General features: G+C 52.3%; 2 protein-coding genes across 12 annotated transcripts in view; one reads left to right on the top strand and one right to left on the bottom strand.

The window, feature by feature from the left end:
• CHDH (choline dehydrogenase) overlaps window positions 1-4,780 on the top strand; it is a 32,019-nt gene extending 27,239 nt beyond the window's left edge. For all 7 annotated transcript variants that reach the window (XM_019024054.4, XM_019024051.4, XM_019024053.4 and 4 more), the window contains one exon: window positions 447-4,780. In XM_019024054.4, coding sequence (XP_018879599.4) covers window positions 447-865 — 419 coding nt within the window. In that variant the 3' untranslated portion in view covers window positions 866-4,780. The remainder of the gene's footprint in view (window positions 1-446) is intronic.
• Window positions 4,781-4,901: 121 nt separating this feature from the next.
• CACNA1D (calcium voltage-gated channel subunit alpha1 D) overlaps window positions 4,902-16,251 on the bottom strand; it is a 318,247-nt gene continuing 306,897 nt past the window's right edge. For 3 of the 5 annotated variants that reach the window (XM_055382671.2, XM_055382674.2, XM_055382670.2), the window contains 5 exons: window positions 14,998-15,147; window positions 13,415-13,578; window positions 9,829-9,950; window positions 8,301-8,621; window positions 4,902-7,502 (listed from right to left, as the gene is read on the bottom strand). In XM_055382671.2, the coding sequence (XP_055238646.2) occupies window positions 7,209-7,502; window positions 8,301-8,621; window positions 9,829-9,950; window positions 13,415-13,578; window positions 14,998-15,147 (1,051 nt within the window). In that variant the 3' untranslated portion in view covers window positions 4,902-7,208. The remainder of the gene's footprint in view (window positions 7,503-8,300; window positions 8,622-9,828; window positions 9,951-13,414; window positions 13,579-14,997; window positions 15,148-16,251) is intronic. The other 2 variants (XM_055382669.2, XM_055382673.2) reach the window with 1 other exon arrangement.

The raw sequence follows: 16,251 nt of genomic DNA, 5'->3' as shown, positions 1-16,251 counted from the left end.
AGCATTTTTCCTGTTGTCACTCTGAGCAGTCTCTAAAAGCAAATTCCATTCCTGGGCCTGCCTCTTTGCATGCAGCAAAAACGAGCACTACCCACTGGGCAGGTTTTGCCCAGCAATGGCTGCAGGGTGCTCACAGCCCCACTGTAGCAGGGGCAGGGTGTGTGTACTTATCCCTGCCCTAGAGATAAGTCAGACCCCTGATTTAAACCTGGGCCTCTGGGTGGGCTGTGTCTGTGCAGGATGCTACCTTTGAGCTACACGGTACAGTCTAACCCGCTGTGGGCAGGGGACAAGCAGCCTGCTGGCTCAGTCCCCCATGGCCCTGAACTTTGTCCCCAAACACCATCCCCTCAGACAGCTTACAGAGCCTCTCCGTGCCGTGAATCTTCCAGTGAGGCCAGCACGGGCAAAAGGAGGGGTCCTCACCTGTTTGTTCTCCTTGACAGAAACTGATATTGAGGATTTCCGTCTGTGTGTGAAGCTCACCAGAGAAATTTTTGCACAGGAAGCCCTGGCTCCGTTCCGAGGGAAAGAGCTCCAGCCAGGAAGCCACATTCAGTCAGATAAAGAGATAGATGCCTTTGTGCGGGCAAAAGCCGACAGCGCCTACCACCCCTCGTGCACCTGTAAGATGGGCCAGCCCTCCGATCCCACTGCCGTGGTGGATCCGCAGACAAGGGTCCTCGGGGTGGAAAACCTCAGGGTCGTCGATGCCTCCATCATGCCTAGCATGGTCAGCGGCAACCTGAACGCCCCCACAATCATGATCGCAGAGAAGGCAGCTGACATTATCAAGGGGCAGCCTGCACTCTGGGACAAAGATGTCCCTGTCTACAAGCCCAGGACGCTGGCCACCCAGCGCTAAGACAGTTGCTGCTGGAGGATGAGCAGGGAAGCCCCCTGAGAAGCCAAGAGGGCCAGCACAGCCCTTGCTCCCAGGCTCCTGCCTGAAACTATCTAGCAGACCAGGACTCAGGTGGCACCCTACTCAGTGGCTGAGAATTGGATAAAGTCTTGGGAAATGAGACAAGTACTGGGCAGTGAATCCAGCTCCTTTTCCCCAGCCTTTCCCTGTGGGCCATTTGGGGAAGGCCAGCGTTCAGCCTGAGATGTTCCGCCCTGCCTCCTGGAGGGACAGAAGGGGAGGATGGTTAACTCCTGCCGCATCCTTTTTCTTGTGTTCACGCGGCATTCTCTAACCCAGGGCAGTGGTTCCTTCCCAGGCCATGCACAGAGGCTGGGTGCCCGCCAGACCCACGGAGGGTTCGCGAAGGAAGGGGCATCCTCCTTCTTGAGCTGCAAGCTTTAGCTGAGGCAGTAAGTCACACAGTAGTTAGTTCAGCCTGGGCTGGCACATAAGTCCCCAGTGTCCCTGTTGAGAGGGGAAAGTTGCCTGCTGGTAGAAAAACTGGCTTTTCCTTTCTCGCTTCCTAATTTCACTCTCAGAGTGAGGCAGGTAACTGGGGCTCCACTGGGTCACTCTGAGAGGGTTGTGGCTCTGGTTCTTACTAAACCAGGGCCAGGTGCAGGACTCACACCTGTAATCCCAGCACTTTGGGAAGATCACTTGAGCTCAGGAGTTCAAGACCAGCCTGGGCAACATAGTGAGACCTTGTCTCTGGAAAACAATTAGCTGGGCATGGTGGTACACACCTGTAGTCCCAGCTACTTGGGAGGCTGAGGCGGGAGGATGGCTTGAGCCCAGGAGGTTGAGGCTCCTGTGAACCCTGATGGCACCACTGCACTCCAGCCTGGGTGACAGGGTGAGACCCTGTCTCAAAAACAAAAAAAAACCTGAGATTTTTTTTGGACCTTATTCAAGGGGAGAGGAGTCTGGAGGGAATGCCACTTGGCTTCACTACCAAAGGTTTTATGACTTAGCATTTTAAAAGGTTTTCCTTTTACCAAGAAATGCAGAAACCAAGAGCAAACCCCACGTACCAGATCACTGATTCCTACTGAAGCAGCTAGCCCGAGAAAGGACTCTCTCATACTGGTCTTGGGAAATGACTTGGCAGCCTGAGCCATCCCAGCAGTGGACAAGGATGGTTAATTCTTATTCTGTAGACGTCCACAGGAACAGACTAGGATGGAAAACACAGTTAAGCACAGCCATGCACCCTGTTGCTGTAGAAATGCCCCTGTGTGAAAGAAAAATAAATTCAAGACTGGAGTTTTGGAGGAAAAAAAATACAAGTAGCATTTACAACAGCTCTTTGCTCTTTAAATTTCTTACCATTCAATAAAGTGGTCCAGTCACTTACATTTGAACTGAGATGCCTTCTCCAGACTGTTCTGACAAGGTAATGAAAATAAAATGCACTTGGATTTTTCCAGACATCCACATCCACCGTCAAGGGCTGGGAAGAAAAGCATTGTTGCGTGGAAACCTGCAGCTATACTAGGCCCAGAATAAGAATAAGGACGGGAGAAAATTGGGGGATTCCAGGCTTTGCTCGGATCTGAGAGGATTGAGGCGGCTTACAGACTGGGGCAGGGGGGTCCGACAGCCACAAGTTAGTTTTCTGAGAAAAACCTTCGAGAGAGGCAGCAGGAAGAAACCCATCACACCTCTCCTTTTAAAAATCTTAAGCAGCTCTTATTTAATCTTACCTGTATTTTTTTAAATTTTTGTTCCAAGAGAGGGTCAAGAAAGAAAATTCTAAACCGGCCAAGAGACTTATTTCTCCTACGGAGGGTCCCCACCTGCCCCACAGCAGCAGTCCATGGCCATCAGTCACCTGGGTCTCGGGGCTGCCTGCAAGAGTGCAGAAACAGGAGTTCAGGTGCCAGCCCCGTAACTTGGAGGGCCTTGTGCAGCTCTCCTGCTGGAGTGTGTGTGGATTCAGGGGCAGGGGATAGTCCTGGGCCAACCATGACTGTGCTGACCCTTCTTCTCTGGAACAGGTATGGATATGGCAGGGTGACAGTCACTTAGTTCTACCATCTCTGTGTCCCATGGGTGTGTCAGCGTCTGAGACCATGGTGGGTTCAGTCTGGTGGCTGTATTTTAAAATAAGCAAAACGTCATATGGTAAGAGGAGCCCATTGGTGATGCTGCTCAGTTGCACCCAGGCCCTTCTTTCACTCTCAAATACTTAGTTGTGTTCTACACAATCGCACAATTTGGCCATAAACAGGAATGAGGTTCAAAAGAAAAGATGGTAAGTAAGTGTCACATGTCCAGAACCTGAGCGTTCCCCTGCCATGAAGGGAGTCTTTCACCCCAGGAGGAGAGGCTGTCTCCTGAGGAAGCCAGCATGGGGGAGAAAGTCACTTGCTACAAAGTGGGGTGCACAGAAGGTACCCCCCGATCTTCAGTCTCATAGGGAATTGGGCCCCTTGGCCAAAAGCTTGCAGTACCTAAAAACAGAGAAACGTGCTTTGCAAAAATGGCTCAAAGAGCACAACAGAATGCGCTGTCCATGTGCCCAGTGCTCTCAGGAGCCCTGACCTATTGCAGAAGCCTGTGTTGAAGCCGCTGCACTAGTAGAAGGCAGTTCCTGATGGAATAGGGGATAGGGGTGGGCTGTGTGGGAGCCAAGAGCATCTGGCAGCCTGACTGGAGATGGTGAGTTCCTGAAGCAGGAGTTGTAGGCACCCAAACATCTAGTCTTTCTGCTCGTAGCAAAGGTTGCAGGCATCATCTCCACGAATTCAAATAGATTCTTCTTGGCTAGGCATGGTGGCTCACGCCTGTAATCCCAGCACTTTGCAAGGCGGAGGTGGGTGGATCACTTGAGGCCAGGAGTTTGAGACCAGCCTGGCCAACATGGTGAAACCCCGTCTCTACTAAAAATACAAAAATTACCTGGGCATGGTGGTGCACGCCTGTAGTCCCAGCTACTCGGGAGGCTGATGTAGGAGAATCACTTGAACCTGGGTGGCGCAGGCTGCAGTGAGCCGAGATTGCACCACTGCACTCCACCCTGGGTGGCAGAGTGAGACTATCTCAAAAAAAAAACAACAAAAAAACAGATTCTTCTCCAGCCAACCATGTCCCGCCACTCAGAAGTGGTTTCATGCTTCTACTGATAAGCCAACTTAACATCAGATCCAATACAGATTTTTTAAAGATAAAATACCATCTCTACTGGACCTGTTTAGTGGCTCAGGCTGTCCTCACAGGACATCCCTGAGACCACCCTGTCACTCTTGATGTTGGAACCAGGGCCCAGGCCTGCTCCTCATTCTCTCCTGCCCTCCTAGTCCCCAGGAGAGGAAAAGAAATAATGTTTTAGAGAAATAACCTTTTCAACAAAACATCCCTGGAGTCAGTTTTTGAGTTGGGGTGGGCTAATCAGGGAGTCGGGGCTCTGTGCGTGATGTCAGTTCTATGGCTAACTGGTTTTTCTAAACCAGCCAGCTGCCTATCAAAACAGTAAAACTTTTATAGGAAATGCAATTGGCAAAGACACTTACGATGCTGAGAAGTACACAAGGTGAAACTGCTCCAGTTTTTCTCATAGCAGGGTCAGCAGGAAAGCAAGTGGTGCCCCTGGTCCCATCTCACACAGGTGAGACTGCACCGAGAGGTAACGTGGCCCTCACAGCCCACCACGCCTGGCCTTCGCCCAATTCTGAAACTTCGCAGGATAGAGCTGGAAAGTGCCACGTGGTGAAGCGAGATCCAGCTGTCTGGGTGGATGTCGGAGTCCATCGGCTGAGCAGAGATGGTTCTTAGTGAGGTTCTCGCTGCCAGTTGACGGTGAAATCATAGCTGCCATTTACATTTTGTGAGATTATGAAAAACATAAGATTAAAGAAACTAAATGTATTATTCCTGTGGACACAAAAATGTGTATTTTTCAGATGGGGAGGGAACCAAAAAGGAAAAACATTTCATCTTAAAACTTTCCTAAGACAAAGGAAAACAAAAAACCATGCTCTACAACTTCAAATTTTTCTTACAAGGAAAAATTTAATATTCGATGAGAGGTTGAACCAGGCTTAAAGCAGACATACTAGGAAATGGTGCAGCCTGTAAGAACGCCAGTTTGTAAGTACTGACTTTGGAAAAGATCATCGCCTCTATCAGACACTTAGGGTCCTGGTGTGGCAATTTTGGCCTGATGTGATGCCACACAGTAAGACCAAAACCCAACAGAGAGAGACACAGAGTCCAAGATAATGTTGACAGTGGTGTAGCCCTTTAGGAGAAATGGCGCTCCCTGCGGCTGGTATTAGGTTACCATTGGCACCGAAGGAACCAGGAGGATAAGAATATCCATAATTTCAGAGCTGCCCTGGCACAGTACCTGCCCCGTCAGAGGCTCTCACTGGCAAATGCCAGCTCTGTGCAAGGAGCGCTCCCAAGTATAAAAATAATTATTACACGGTTTTATTCTGAAGAACATTTTGCATTTTAATAAAAAAGGATTTATGTCAGGAAAGAGTCATTTACAAACCTTGAAGTGTTTTTTGCCTGGATCAGAGTAAGAATGTCTTAAGAAGAGGTTTGTAAGGTCTTCATAACAAAGTGGTGTTATTTACAAAAAAAAAAAAAATTAACAGGTTGTCTGTATACTATTAAAAATTTTGGACCAAAATTGCTACCTATCTTTTTGATTGCAGGGAATCCCTGCCGAGGTAACTTGACAGTCGGCCTAATTCTGTTGACAGAAAACGAAGCCTTGACGGTTCTAATTATCCAAAAGTGGGTTTTCATCAGGACGTACAGTCAGAGTGTGAGTGCATTCTAATGAAAACTTCAGCCCTCATTCAATTGCATATAAAAGCCCTCAAAGAGAACACACAGTACAGCAGTTTTGTAAAAGGCAACAATACGATTTGTACAGACCCCGACACTCCAGTCCTATAGATCACCACGTTGCTCCTCTGTCCCCAGCACCCCTTATTTCTTAAGCAGCACCACCAGTCCCCAGAGGACAAGAGCAGCTATACCTCATCCACCTATGCATTTCTGCACCAGCGATGCAAAAAACACCCTGGGTGGGCAGCAGAGAAAACCGTAACTATGGATACCCTAGGGGCAGAGCAGCCAGCTGGACCTGCTCTGTAATTCACTTACCAGAGGGTGGTTCAAGTCAAACAAAACCAAAGACAGTTGCAACCCATGGTGGATCCAAAGGTACAGTATCAAAATCACGGAACTCTTGCCCAAAGAAAAGACTGCAAATAGTCATCTGGTATATCTTGTGGAAAGATAGGTTTATAGTGACTCAAAATATTTTAGAAAAATTTCTGTAGTGTCAAGTTCTTTCAAACTTAAAATTTTAACCCCAGAGGATTTTCGCTGAATAAATGAGAATTGGCTCTATTTCTTCTACTTCTGGATAGCCCGAGTAAAAATACTAATAATTTCTAGATTTTAGTGGGGAACTACAATTATTAGGACCCATGGATATTGCTGCAGTTCAAATACGATACAGTAATTACAAAATATAGACCATCTCTTTACAAATACAAATTATAGTATATTACAAGTCATGTACAGTAAATCTATAATTAATTTTAAACAAACTAGTGTATCTAAGTTTACCTGGTTGCGAGTGCATCATTATTCCAGTTTACAGTTGCCCTTAGCGTGACAGTCAGAAACCGACCATCGGAGTGATATTCTCTTATGTAAACTGGCGTCACATCACAGAAAACCTTATTTATAAGGTCCCATTGCCCTCAAAATAATCACTGGTAGCTGGGTTCTGACTTACACACCGTATTTCAGAACAGCTTAACGGGAACCAGGACGCAGTGTATTTGGGGGAAAGGGTTTAAAAATGGATATATCGGGCCCAGTGACTGATATGCTAGACCAATGGCTGAGGTAATGACACAGGTGTGATGATCGTCATCACCTTTAACTTTCCCCTGCACCCCGCCGCCATGCCTTCAGGTGGGTGGGCCTGGTGCCCTGGTACATGGGAGAAGCAGACTCCACAGCAGTGCCCATCTGGACAATGGGGCAGGGCGGGTCTGGCCTCCTCACCCATCCTCTGTGAGAGGGCGGGGCCTGCTGTTTCCTGCAGCTGGGGCCGAGCGCATGGTACTCTGCCAGGCTCAACCGCTTGGGACCTGTTCCTACCAGGTTTATGGCTTTCTTGAGGCATGACATCTCTTATACAAAAGTCTAATTAATTGAATATTACTCCCAACTAGTGCCTAAACTTTCCTAACTATGAGGCACTTTTCCCCTGGCTCTCCTGCGCCCCACCTGAGGCCAGAGCCAGTCTGCCCCTCGCTGGGGGCTACAAGGTGGTGATGCATATCATTTCATCCGCCAGGTCCTCCTCATCCCTCCCAGGGTCTGGCTCTTCGTCGCTGTAGCCAGGACCAAAGTCCTGTAGCTCATAGTCCTGCCGGTGTGAGAGGGGGCCCACATCCCCGTTGGCTCGGGGATGCACGTTCCCATTAAGCAGGGTGCTGGCTGCACTCTCCATCTCGTCGATGGTGAGGTCACAGGCATCAGCGATTTCGTGTTTTGTTGCTGACACAAATTTTGGGTCCCTTGCATAGCGTCCCAAGCCTTCGGATATCAGGACCTGTACAGAAAAGAGGGATGGATGGCGTGGGAGTGTTATAAGGCTTTGCAGGGCAGGGGGACGACAGAAAAATCAACTCCAGTGCTAACTTAACTGCACTGTGTGCTTTGGGGATGCAGCTCAATCATGTTTTCTAGACCTCATACATAATAACTAATGTAAATGGCTTTGAAAATGTCCTGGAGCTAAAAAACTACACATGGCCCAACGAGAGTGAAACCCACTGGGGAAAGACATTTAGTATAAACTAGAAACATATGCCGGAACAGCACCCATAATGCCAGCACAGCTCATGTATGAGAATTGACGGTGGTGACCAGTTTTTTTGTTTTTTGTTTTGAGATGGAGTCTCCCTCTGTCGCCCAGGCTGGAGTGCAGTGGTGTGATCTCGGCTCACTGCAGCCTCCACCTCCCGGGTTCAAGCAGTTCTCCTGCTGCAGCCTCCTGAGTAGCTGGGATTACAGGCATACACCACCACACCCGGCTAATTTTTGTATTTTTAGTAGAGACGGGGTTTCACCATGTTGGCCAGGCTGGTCTTTGAGCCGCTGACCTCAGGTGATCCACCCGCCTCGGCCTCCCAAAGTGCTGAGATTACAGACGTAAGCCACCGCAGCCAGTGGTGGTGACCAGTTTTTACTCATGCTTCAGGTACATTCCTGCTGCTCAGAAGTGTCTGATTGAGGCAGCCTAGCTCACAGCCTGGCCGCCCTCCCACCACTGCCCTTCCTGCTGTTACAGTTGCACCTCTGCTGCTCCTGGTGCTTCCTGCCCACCACGGCCAAGAACCGTACTCACTGCCTCCACCAAGCTGTCCGCACTCCTCTGCTTGTCGCTGTTTTTGTTCCGGAAGCTGCTGGGGACGGTCAGGCTGGCTGGTGTGAAAGTCCGGTAGGAGATGTCGGGCTCGTCTGTGTACCAGGAGCTGCGGTGCAGGGACGGCAGGCTGCCGTTCACCTGGTCCAGGGCCTCTGACTGCTCCACTTGGATCAGGGGGGTGTAGCACGGTGTCCAGTCCCGGTAGGGAGGGGTTGCTGGAGGGGTGGCCCACGACCGGGTCGAGTGACTCGGTGAGTACTTCTGGGCTTTACTTGAATCTAGGCCGGCAACTGCCATGATCTGAGGAAAGAGGGGACTGTTGGGAGACCAGAGGTTCTCAGAGGTCCGGGCCTCAAACCTTCTGCACACAGACCAAGCACCGGCGCTGCGCTCTCCAGGTGCAGTCCAGGCAGGGACTTGGAAAGGACATGGGCACACTGAAGTACGCTGAATGAATGGGCGGTGATGACTTTGTTTCCTAGCAGACTGTGCTTTCTTTTACCCCGAATCCATAATGCATTTCCTTTGGCTTTTCCCAAGGAGGTATCAGTTGCTAATTCATGAAATTGCTTCAGAATGAAGAATCAGGGAAGCCCAACAAGCTGTGGGTGTGAACACAGCACCCAGTTCATGCTGGGTTTAAATACCGAAGTACATTCAGGGGAAACTACCACTTCCCAGCACTTATAGGAAAACAGCTGGTTCTCTTTGCTCTGGAGTAATGCATCCTAGAGCCGGCATTCGGCATGTGCTAAAGCACTGGGTACAAACCCCGGTCTTACAATCCCACCACGGCAGATGCACCTTGGGGTTCACACTCTGCAGAGAGGGACGGGGAACGCTGTCTGTAAACAGCACAGGTCCATGCCCACCACCCTGTCGTGCACGAATGAATGGCATCTCTGATGTGATATTTTCAGAAAGAAAAAGCGCCATATTGTTATCCTTGAGGGAAAGCCCTGGTGAGTGGGCTCCGGCCCCACCCTCTTGCCTGTGCAGCCGCCCTCAACGTGGGCCAGTTGTTCTCCCCAGACTGCTCCCTTTGTAGGCAGGGGAGGTTAACCCTGCATAGTACCCACAGGGCCCTGCCCACGGAGGGACCCATAAACTTAATGAAGGAACCACTTCTTAGAGAAAATGAAGGGCTGCACCGATTGTTCAGAATCAGCCAAGTGACCCCCACTCCCTGAGCTCAGATCACATCAGGCTCTGTATTCAATGCCAGGAAGAGGTGGTGGGGGTCACAGGGAGGCACCTGGGCAGCGAGGCCAGCTTTGGCAGCTGGCTCCCTGGATTCAAATGCCAGCAGTCGCTTGTGTGAGCTTGGGCAGCATGGGACTCATGGCCATAGCTACTTGACAGGATTGTTACAAAGATTAACTAGACTGTAGGTGAAGATTCTCTCCTTCCCTCCTGGTGCTTAAGGCCAAGGAGAAGGGAGTGACCTGATGGGGGTCCTATGTGGGGTGCCCCTAGGTGTGGGGCCAAGGCCAGGTGGGCCGCTCACCTGTTGCTGCATTAGATGCAGAGGCAGGGCCGTGCGATGGGGGAAGATGGGAGACGACGGGACCTCTTCCTGGCTGCTCTGCCGGCGCAGGCACTCAAAGTTGAAGGAGGATCTCCGGTGGGCTGGGAAAGCAAAGGGCATCACGCAGCTGTGAAGCAAGTTCTCTGCCGGGACACCGTCTTTCAGAGTCAGGGTGGCCCCGGATGCTCAGCAAGGAGCCCAGGAAGAAGCATGTGGTTTGTCCAAGAGAAAGATTAGGTAGTGAGGTCTCCAAACTTTAGGAGGAGAGGATGAAGGCAGAAGCCCCAGTGAGGGATGTTTTTTAAAGTACAAACTTACTACTTTTTTTTTTTTTTGAGATGGAGTCTGGCTCTGTCGCCCAGGCTGGAGTGCAGTGGCGCGATCTCAGCTCACTGCAAGCTCCACCTCCCGGGTTCACACCATTCTCCTGCCTCAGCCTCCCGAGTAGCTGGGACTACAGGTGCCCGCCACCACGCCCGGCTAATATTTTGTATTTTCAGTAGAGACAGGGTTTCACCGTGTTAGCCAGGATGGTCTCGATCTCCTAACCTCGTGATCCACCTGCCTCAGCCTCCCAAAGAGAACTTACTACTTTTAAACGTTCGCCTGTTCTCAGGAGGAAGAGTGAAGGCAGCCCATAGGGCAACTGATCCGAGTCAGAAGCCCTGGCCCTGCATACTGTGGGGAGCGCACAGCACTTCAGTGCAAGAACACAAGTCCTGCCAGAACCCCACGACACTTCCCACTGTCACCTTCCAGATACCCTAAGTGTCCCCAGCGGCTGACATATCTTGCTGGGGCTCCTGTGTTTACACCTGTTTTAAAGGGAGGGACTTTACCTGCACTGATCAGTTTGACCAGGTAATAAGCAAATTATTTTTGTTGGGAAAGATTCAGCTTCTCTAGCACTGAAGACAAACAAAGGACACCTCTAACTTTAAGAAAATGCTTGTCCTGCTAACAGCTCTTCCAACAGAGGCTCACACAGAGGTTAACAAGACAATCCACAGCTCCCAGCTTCACAGGGCACCAGGCCCAGGAGATCAGTCTGAATTCTGGGGCCCTAAGACACACCCAGCAGCCTCCTCCCAGAAACCTCCTACCCCTTGCAGGGGCCTCTGTCGAGAGCACACCTATCGTTTACAAGGCATTTCTATGGCTCCTATCTTGACCGCTGCTTTTCTCGGATCACAGGGCCTTTCTCAGCCCTGGCAAAACTCCACATGCCCCTCATTCCTCTATTGGAAAGCCCAGGGCCTAGCCAGGAGAGGACTCCCAGGCACACTGGGGCTGCACACAAGAGACCGGGCTGAGTCCTTGGCTAGGCACTGCCCAGCAGAGAGGAACGAGACAGCCAGTCCTGGTCTCTCGTGCCCAGTGCGCACTGTGGGGCCTCCTAGTTCAGTTGCCTACATGGGACACACACGGCTGCCTCATCAGAAAGCCTTCCCTCCACACACCACCCAGGGGCCAACTGTGCTGTGGAGCATAGGTTTCCAGATCGAATGGCCGGGCTGGGGGCTGGGAAAGGAGAGCAGCGGTCCCTCTCCTGTATGTGGTGCTTTTCCATTTCTAAAATGCTCCAGGGATCCCCACCATCTCATGTGCTCTGCACAACACTCTCTGGAGGAGGAGGGAATCCCCCTGCAGCTGAGAACACAGGTGGAGGAGGGAAATGTTCTTCCTGTCCAAGGTCTGAGCTGTGGGGCAGCAAAGCAAAACCACCTTACGAATCAAGAGCACAGCCACTCCTGCCTGCTCAGCTCCTCTCTGGCACTGTGGCTGGTGGGATTCATGTGCTTGCTTGCTTGGCCAAGTAGGCAGTAGACAAAGGCCGAGGCCCAAGGAAGGCAGTGGAACTCACAAGGGCGAGGGCCATCACCCGGCCTCACCTGCATCTGCTTCATCTAGTATTTATGGGAATGGAGTGACTTCATTTAGCTGCATGTGTTCAGGGCTGAGGAATTAAATATTAACCATGGAAATGGGTCTGGTCACACTCCCCAGTGGGGCTGTGACAGCTGGAGTGAGGCAGAGGGCCCTGGGCACCTCCCAGTGGTGCTCTTTATAGTATATGAAGTTGGCAGACTCAGAAGCCGATGTGTCATGGCTATTTTTGGTTACTGATTAGAGTCCCGTTCAAAAATATGCTTCATTCCTCAGAAATTCCAGAAATGGATAGTCCTTAACCATCAGCAAAATGCCCACATGTCCAAAATGAAACTGTTCACCCAAGGGCTGGAAGGGGCCAGGGCTGCACCTCTTCCCCCAGCTGGAGTTCCTTGCTCAGGATGACCCAGATCCTCCAGCTCCTGCCACCCACCGCTGCAGAGGGAAAGCAGGTGGAAACAGCCAGCCCCAGCCCCAGCCCCTCTAGGCGGGATGGGTTTCCTGGCCCCAGAGTGAAGGGGACCAACAAGTCCAGAACCTGCCCCGTGAGCAGAGGGCACTGACAGACTTGACAGGAAGATGAGGGAGGAGGAGAGAAAGTGAGGGAGGAGGAGGGAAGGCAAGGGAGAGGAGGGGGGAGGAGGGAAGGCAAGGGAGAGGAGGGGGGAGGAGGGAAGATGAGGGAGGAGGAGGGAGGAGAGGGGGAGGGAAAAGGAGGAGGAGGGAAGATGAGGGAGGAGGAAGATAAAGGAAGATGATAGAAGATGAGGGAGGAGGAAGATGAGGGAAGATGAGAGAAAATGAGGGAGGAGGAGGAGGGAACATGAGGGAGGAGGAGGGAAGATGAGGGAGGAAGGGAGGAGGAGGGAAGATGAGGGAGGGAGGAGGAGGGAAGATGAGGGAGGAGGAGGGAAGATGAGGGAGGGAGGAGGAGGGAACATGAGGGAGGAGGAGGGAACATGAGGGAGGAGGAGGGAAGATGAGGGAGGGAGGAGGAGGGAAGATGAGGGAGGAGGAGGGAAGATGAGGGAGGAGGAGGGAAGATAAGGGAGGAGGAGGAGGGAAGATGAGGGAGGGAGGAGGAGTGGAGATGAGGGAGGGAGGAGGAGCGGAGATGAGGGAGGGAGGAGGAGCGGAGATGAGGGAGGAGGATAAGGCCTGGAGGGGCCTGAGGACAGATGGACACCAGAATGCCCAGGTGGCCCTCAGAGGCATGGGGTTTTGCAAGACAGGCCTGGGGCACAGCCAGCTCTGCACTTGAGCCCACTCTTCCCCTTTGGGGGCTCAGTCACCCCATCACAGAGTGGAGCAGGGCTGACAACAGCAAAAGCATGTGTGTGGTTTGCCTACCTCTCAGGATGGTCCCAGGTTCCAAGACAATGCTATGTATGCAAAACACCCCTTACCAGATGTGTGCGTGCAATCTTAGGGCCCCACAGCCTCTCTCTTCTCGAAGAGAGTCAAGCATAGCACTGAAGAGGCTAGAGCTCTATCACGTGAGATATGGATGAGAAAGGAAGGAAAGCAGACATACTCTCTGGCTGGGGGCTGGTCTTGAGGACTAAGGATCCTGACCTGGCAGCACACATCCATCACCGGCCCCCAGAGGGGGGGTAGGGGGAGAGGCACACTGTTCCCCGGGAGGTTCCACCCAAAACAAAAAATCTGGCCTCACATGCTGGGGTGGGAGGTAGTAGGCGTCTCCTTGGAGATCTCCGTGAATCATAGCAAATGGGCGAGTCATCGTCCTCCAAGAATCCTTGGGGGTGATGGTAGCCTCGGGGCCTCTCAGAGTCGATGTTTCTGCCTGGGTATCTGCTGTAGTAGCCACAGTTTTGCCTGGAGGTCAGAGAGGAGGGCAGTAAGGTTCTAGGTAACAAGCTCTGTCACTCAACCCTGCCAGACTGACATCCATACTCCTCTCCCCACCTCCTCCCCTGGACACAGTAGGAATGGCTGAGAACAAGGCTGGCCTCAGTTTCATGGAAGATTCCAGATGGAGACCAAGGGCCATTACAGGAGGGTTGGGGACTGGAGGCCTGTGCTGAGGGATGTGCTGGCAGTTTTGATCCCTCAGCTCCAGGGCAAATGTGGATCGCAGATGTCCTGTGAGCCAGGCTCTCACCCACTCATTTCCTCCGTGAGAGCCCCTCTCCTGAGCGCCTTCCCTCTGCCAGGTGCTGGGCACCAAGGACACCAAGATGCATGAAGCATGAGCCCCACCCTCAATGGGCTTAGAAAATGCCATGAGCACACAGAAATCAAATGCGAGCTGGAAAGGGCCAGTGCTGGAAGAGAGGAACTCATGCGGTTCGTGAGGTTTTCTTTTCTGGGGGTTGGGGGAGGGATTTCAATTCCAGTCATGGAAATAAAAAGCAAGGCCCTAGAGCAGGCCCTTGACAGGGGGGATGAGGCCAGCAGACGGAGTGAGGGCATCCAAGCAGGGGCCACAGTGTGAGCAAAAGCCCTAGAGAAGGGAACACGAGTTCATCTGGCTCAGAGTCAGTGGTTTCAGAAGTCAGGCATTTGAGGGAGGCACAGGGAAGGGCTGCAGGAGCAGAGGGTGAGGGTCAGGCTGTGGCTCAGATGCCAGAAGCCACCTCACTGCCATTCCACTTCCACTTCACTGGGCCCCTGGTCACAGTGAGGTGCGGTTCAGAGAAGAGGGTGGAGGGCGATTTTCATCCGCCCGTGCCGCCTGCTACGCCTCCTAAAGCAGAGTTCCCATTGTATTAACAAACATTCTTTCTGTAGGACAGAAGCCAGATGGACCCCTCTGCTGAGTGACCCCTCGTTTCTTCATCTCCCCGAGAGACCCCTTGAAGTGGCAGGAGGCAGGTGCTGTGCATGAGGACCTGGCCGAGCTCCAGGCTGGCCAAGCCGCCGTGCACACAGAGCCCTGGGGCCGCCAGAGCTCCAAGTGCTAATTCAGCAAAAACTGATCTCTCCAAAGACGGGGTGGTGGAAAGGCATTAACCCAGCCATGAAGCAGGCCCATCTCCCATTTCCCAAGCCTTCACTAAAAGGCCTCAGAGGCCCCTAGTGGAAATAAGGCAACAGGTCTGAAAGAATAGCCCTCGCCCTGCCTCTGCGGCTCTCTTTCTCCAGCTCCACTCTCCCTCTGGCCTGGAGTTTCTGCTCCCATTTTGCTTTTTAGGGGAAGCCCAAGTGCAGCTGCCGGTGGCCCTGGCTTCCTGAGCGGGCCGAGCACCAGGGCGGGGCGGCCTCCTGCTCTCCACAGGAGCCAGAGCAGCTCACCTGCTCCAGGTGGGTGAGCTGTCGTCCTCGTAGCATTCCTCGCTACTGAAATACTCCTGCTCCCCCAAGCAGTGGGGGTCCCTGAAATAGCCATGTATCTCTGGGTCTTCCCGGCAAATAGTTGGGAGCTGTTCATCTCCTGAGTCGGACCTGCAGTTGGGAGAGAGGATCTGAGAACCTGGGCAGGCGGCAGATAATTCCTGCTGCAGCCGCATCTCTGCGTGTGGCCAGCAACCCTGCCTGGGTGCTCCTGGCTTCTCCCAGCAAGCACCTGCCTCAGGCAGCACTGGACTGTTCCGGCTTCTGGCAACAGCACCGTGTGTGTGTCTGTGTGTGTGGTGTGCCTGCGGGCCAGGATAGGGTCTCTCTCAGTGCCCTGCACAATGTTGGTGTCAAACCATTGTGTCCAGAGGCCTTGGAGCCAAAGGAATAGGTGCAATTTGGAGAACAGAACAAAAAAATGGACCTAGGGAAAAAGACCCTGGGTTCCCAGGGCATCTGCTCTGATCCCTCCCTCTCCTTCTAGTCCCCCAGCTCCAGCCCGGTGTGACTTCAGAACCTGGAACAAAGGAGCTTCCTGGCCACAGACCTCCTGCTATATCAAATCAGGAAGGTCGAGTGAGTTCTGGATACAGTGCCACAGGGGAAACTGTCACAGAACATGTCCACCATGTTTCCAAAGGCTGCCCTGCCCCAGGAATGTGGTAAGTCTCCCTGAAACCCGGCTCATCCTGGCTTCAGTCCTCAGAGAAGGACGTGGTAATGTCAATCCTCTCTCCAAAGGAAGGATGGCACTTCCTCTGACTTCTCCACTTTCTTGCACCCAACTTGGGCCCACATGGCTCCCAACTTCACTTGTTAACATGACACAGGAAGACCCATCCTCCCCTGGCCCCCAACAAAATGGGCATTCCGCCCACAATTCAACTCAGGTCAATACATGTGGAGTGGAATATACTACACATATCTTGAGGGCTACAGGGAAAATGACAAGATCCCATTCCTGACCTTCAGGAGGTTTGGGTCATGCTGCAAAGCACACACAAGAAGCTTGACCCCAGAGAGCAGCCGGAGCTGCCAGCCACACAGGCTGAGGCCCCTGTAAATGCACAATGGATGCTCCTAGTGCCAGCGTGAGGCCTGCAGGAGCCAGCCCATGGGGTGCACCTTGTGTGTGGACACCAGTCCTTGGATGGCAACAGAGTCGACAGAGATATGGATCTGAAGGTGCCTTTGCTTAGAAGCAACAACCTG

Source organism: Gorilla gorilla, chromosome 2, assembly GCF_029281585.2.
Source record: "Gorilla gorilla gorilla isolate KB3781 chromosome 2, NHGRI_mGorGor1-v2.1_pri, whole genome shotgun sequence".
Classification (NCBI taxonomy): domain Eukaryota; kingdom Metazoa; phylum Chordata; class Mammalia; order Primates; family Hominidae; genus Gorilla; species Gorilla gorilla.
This window is presented reverse-complemented; position numbering and strand designations above follow the sequence as displayed.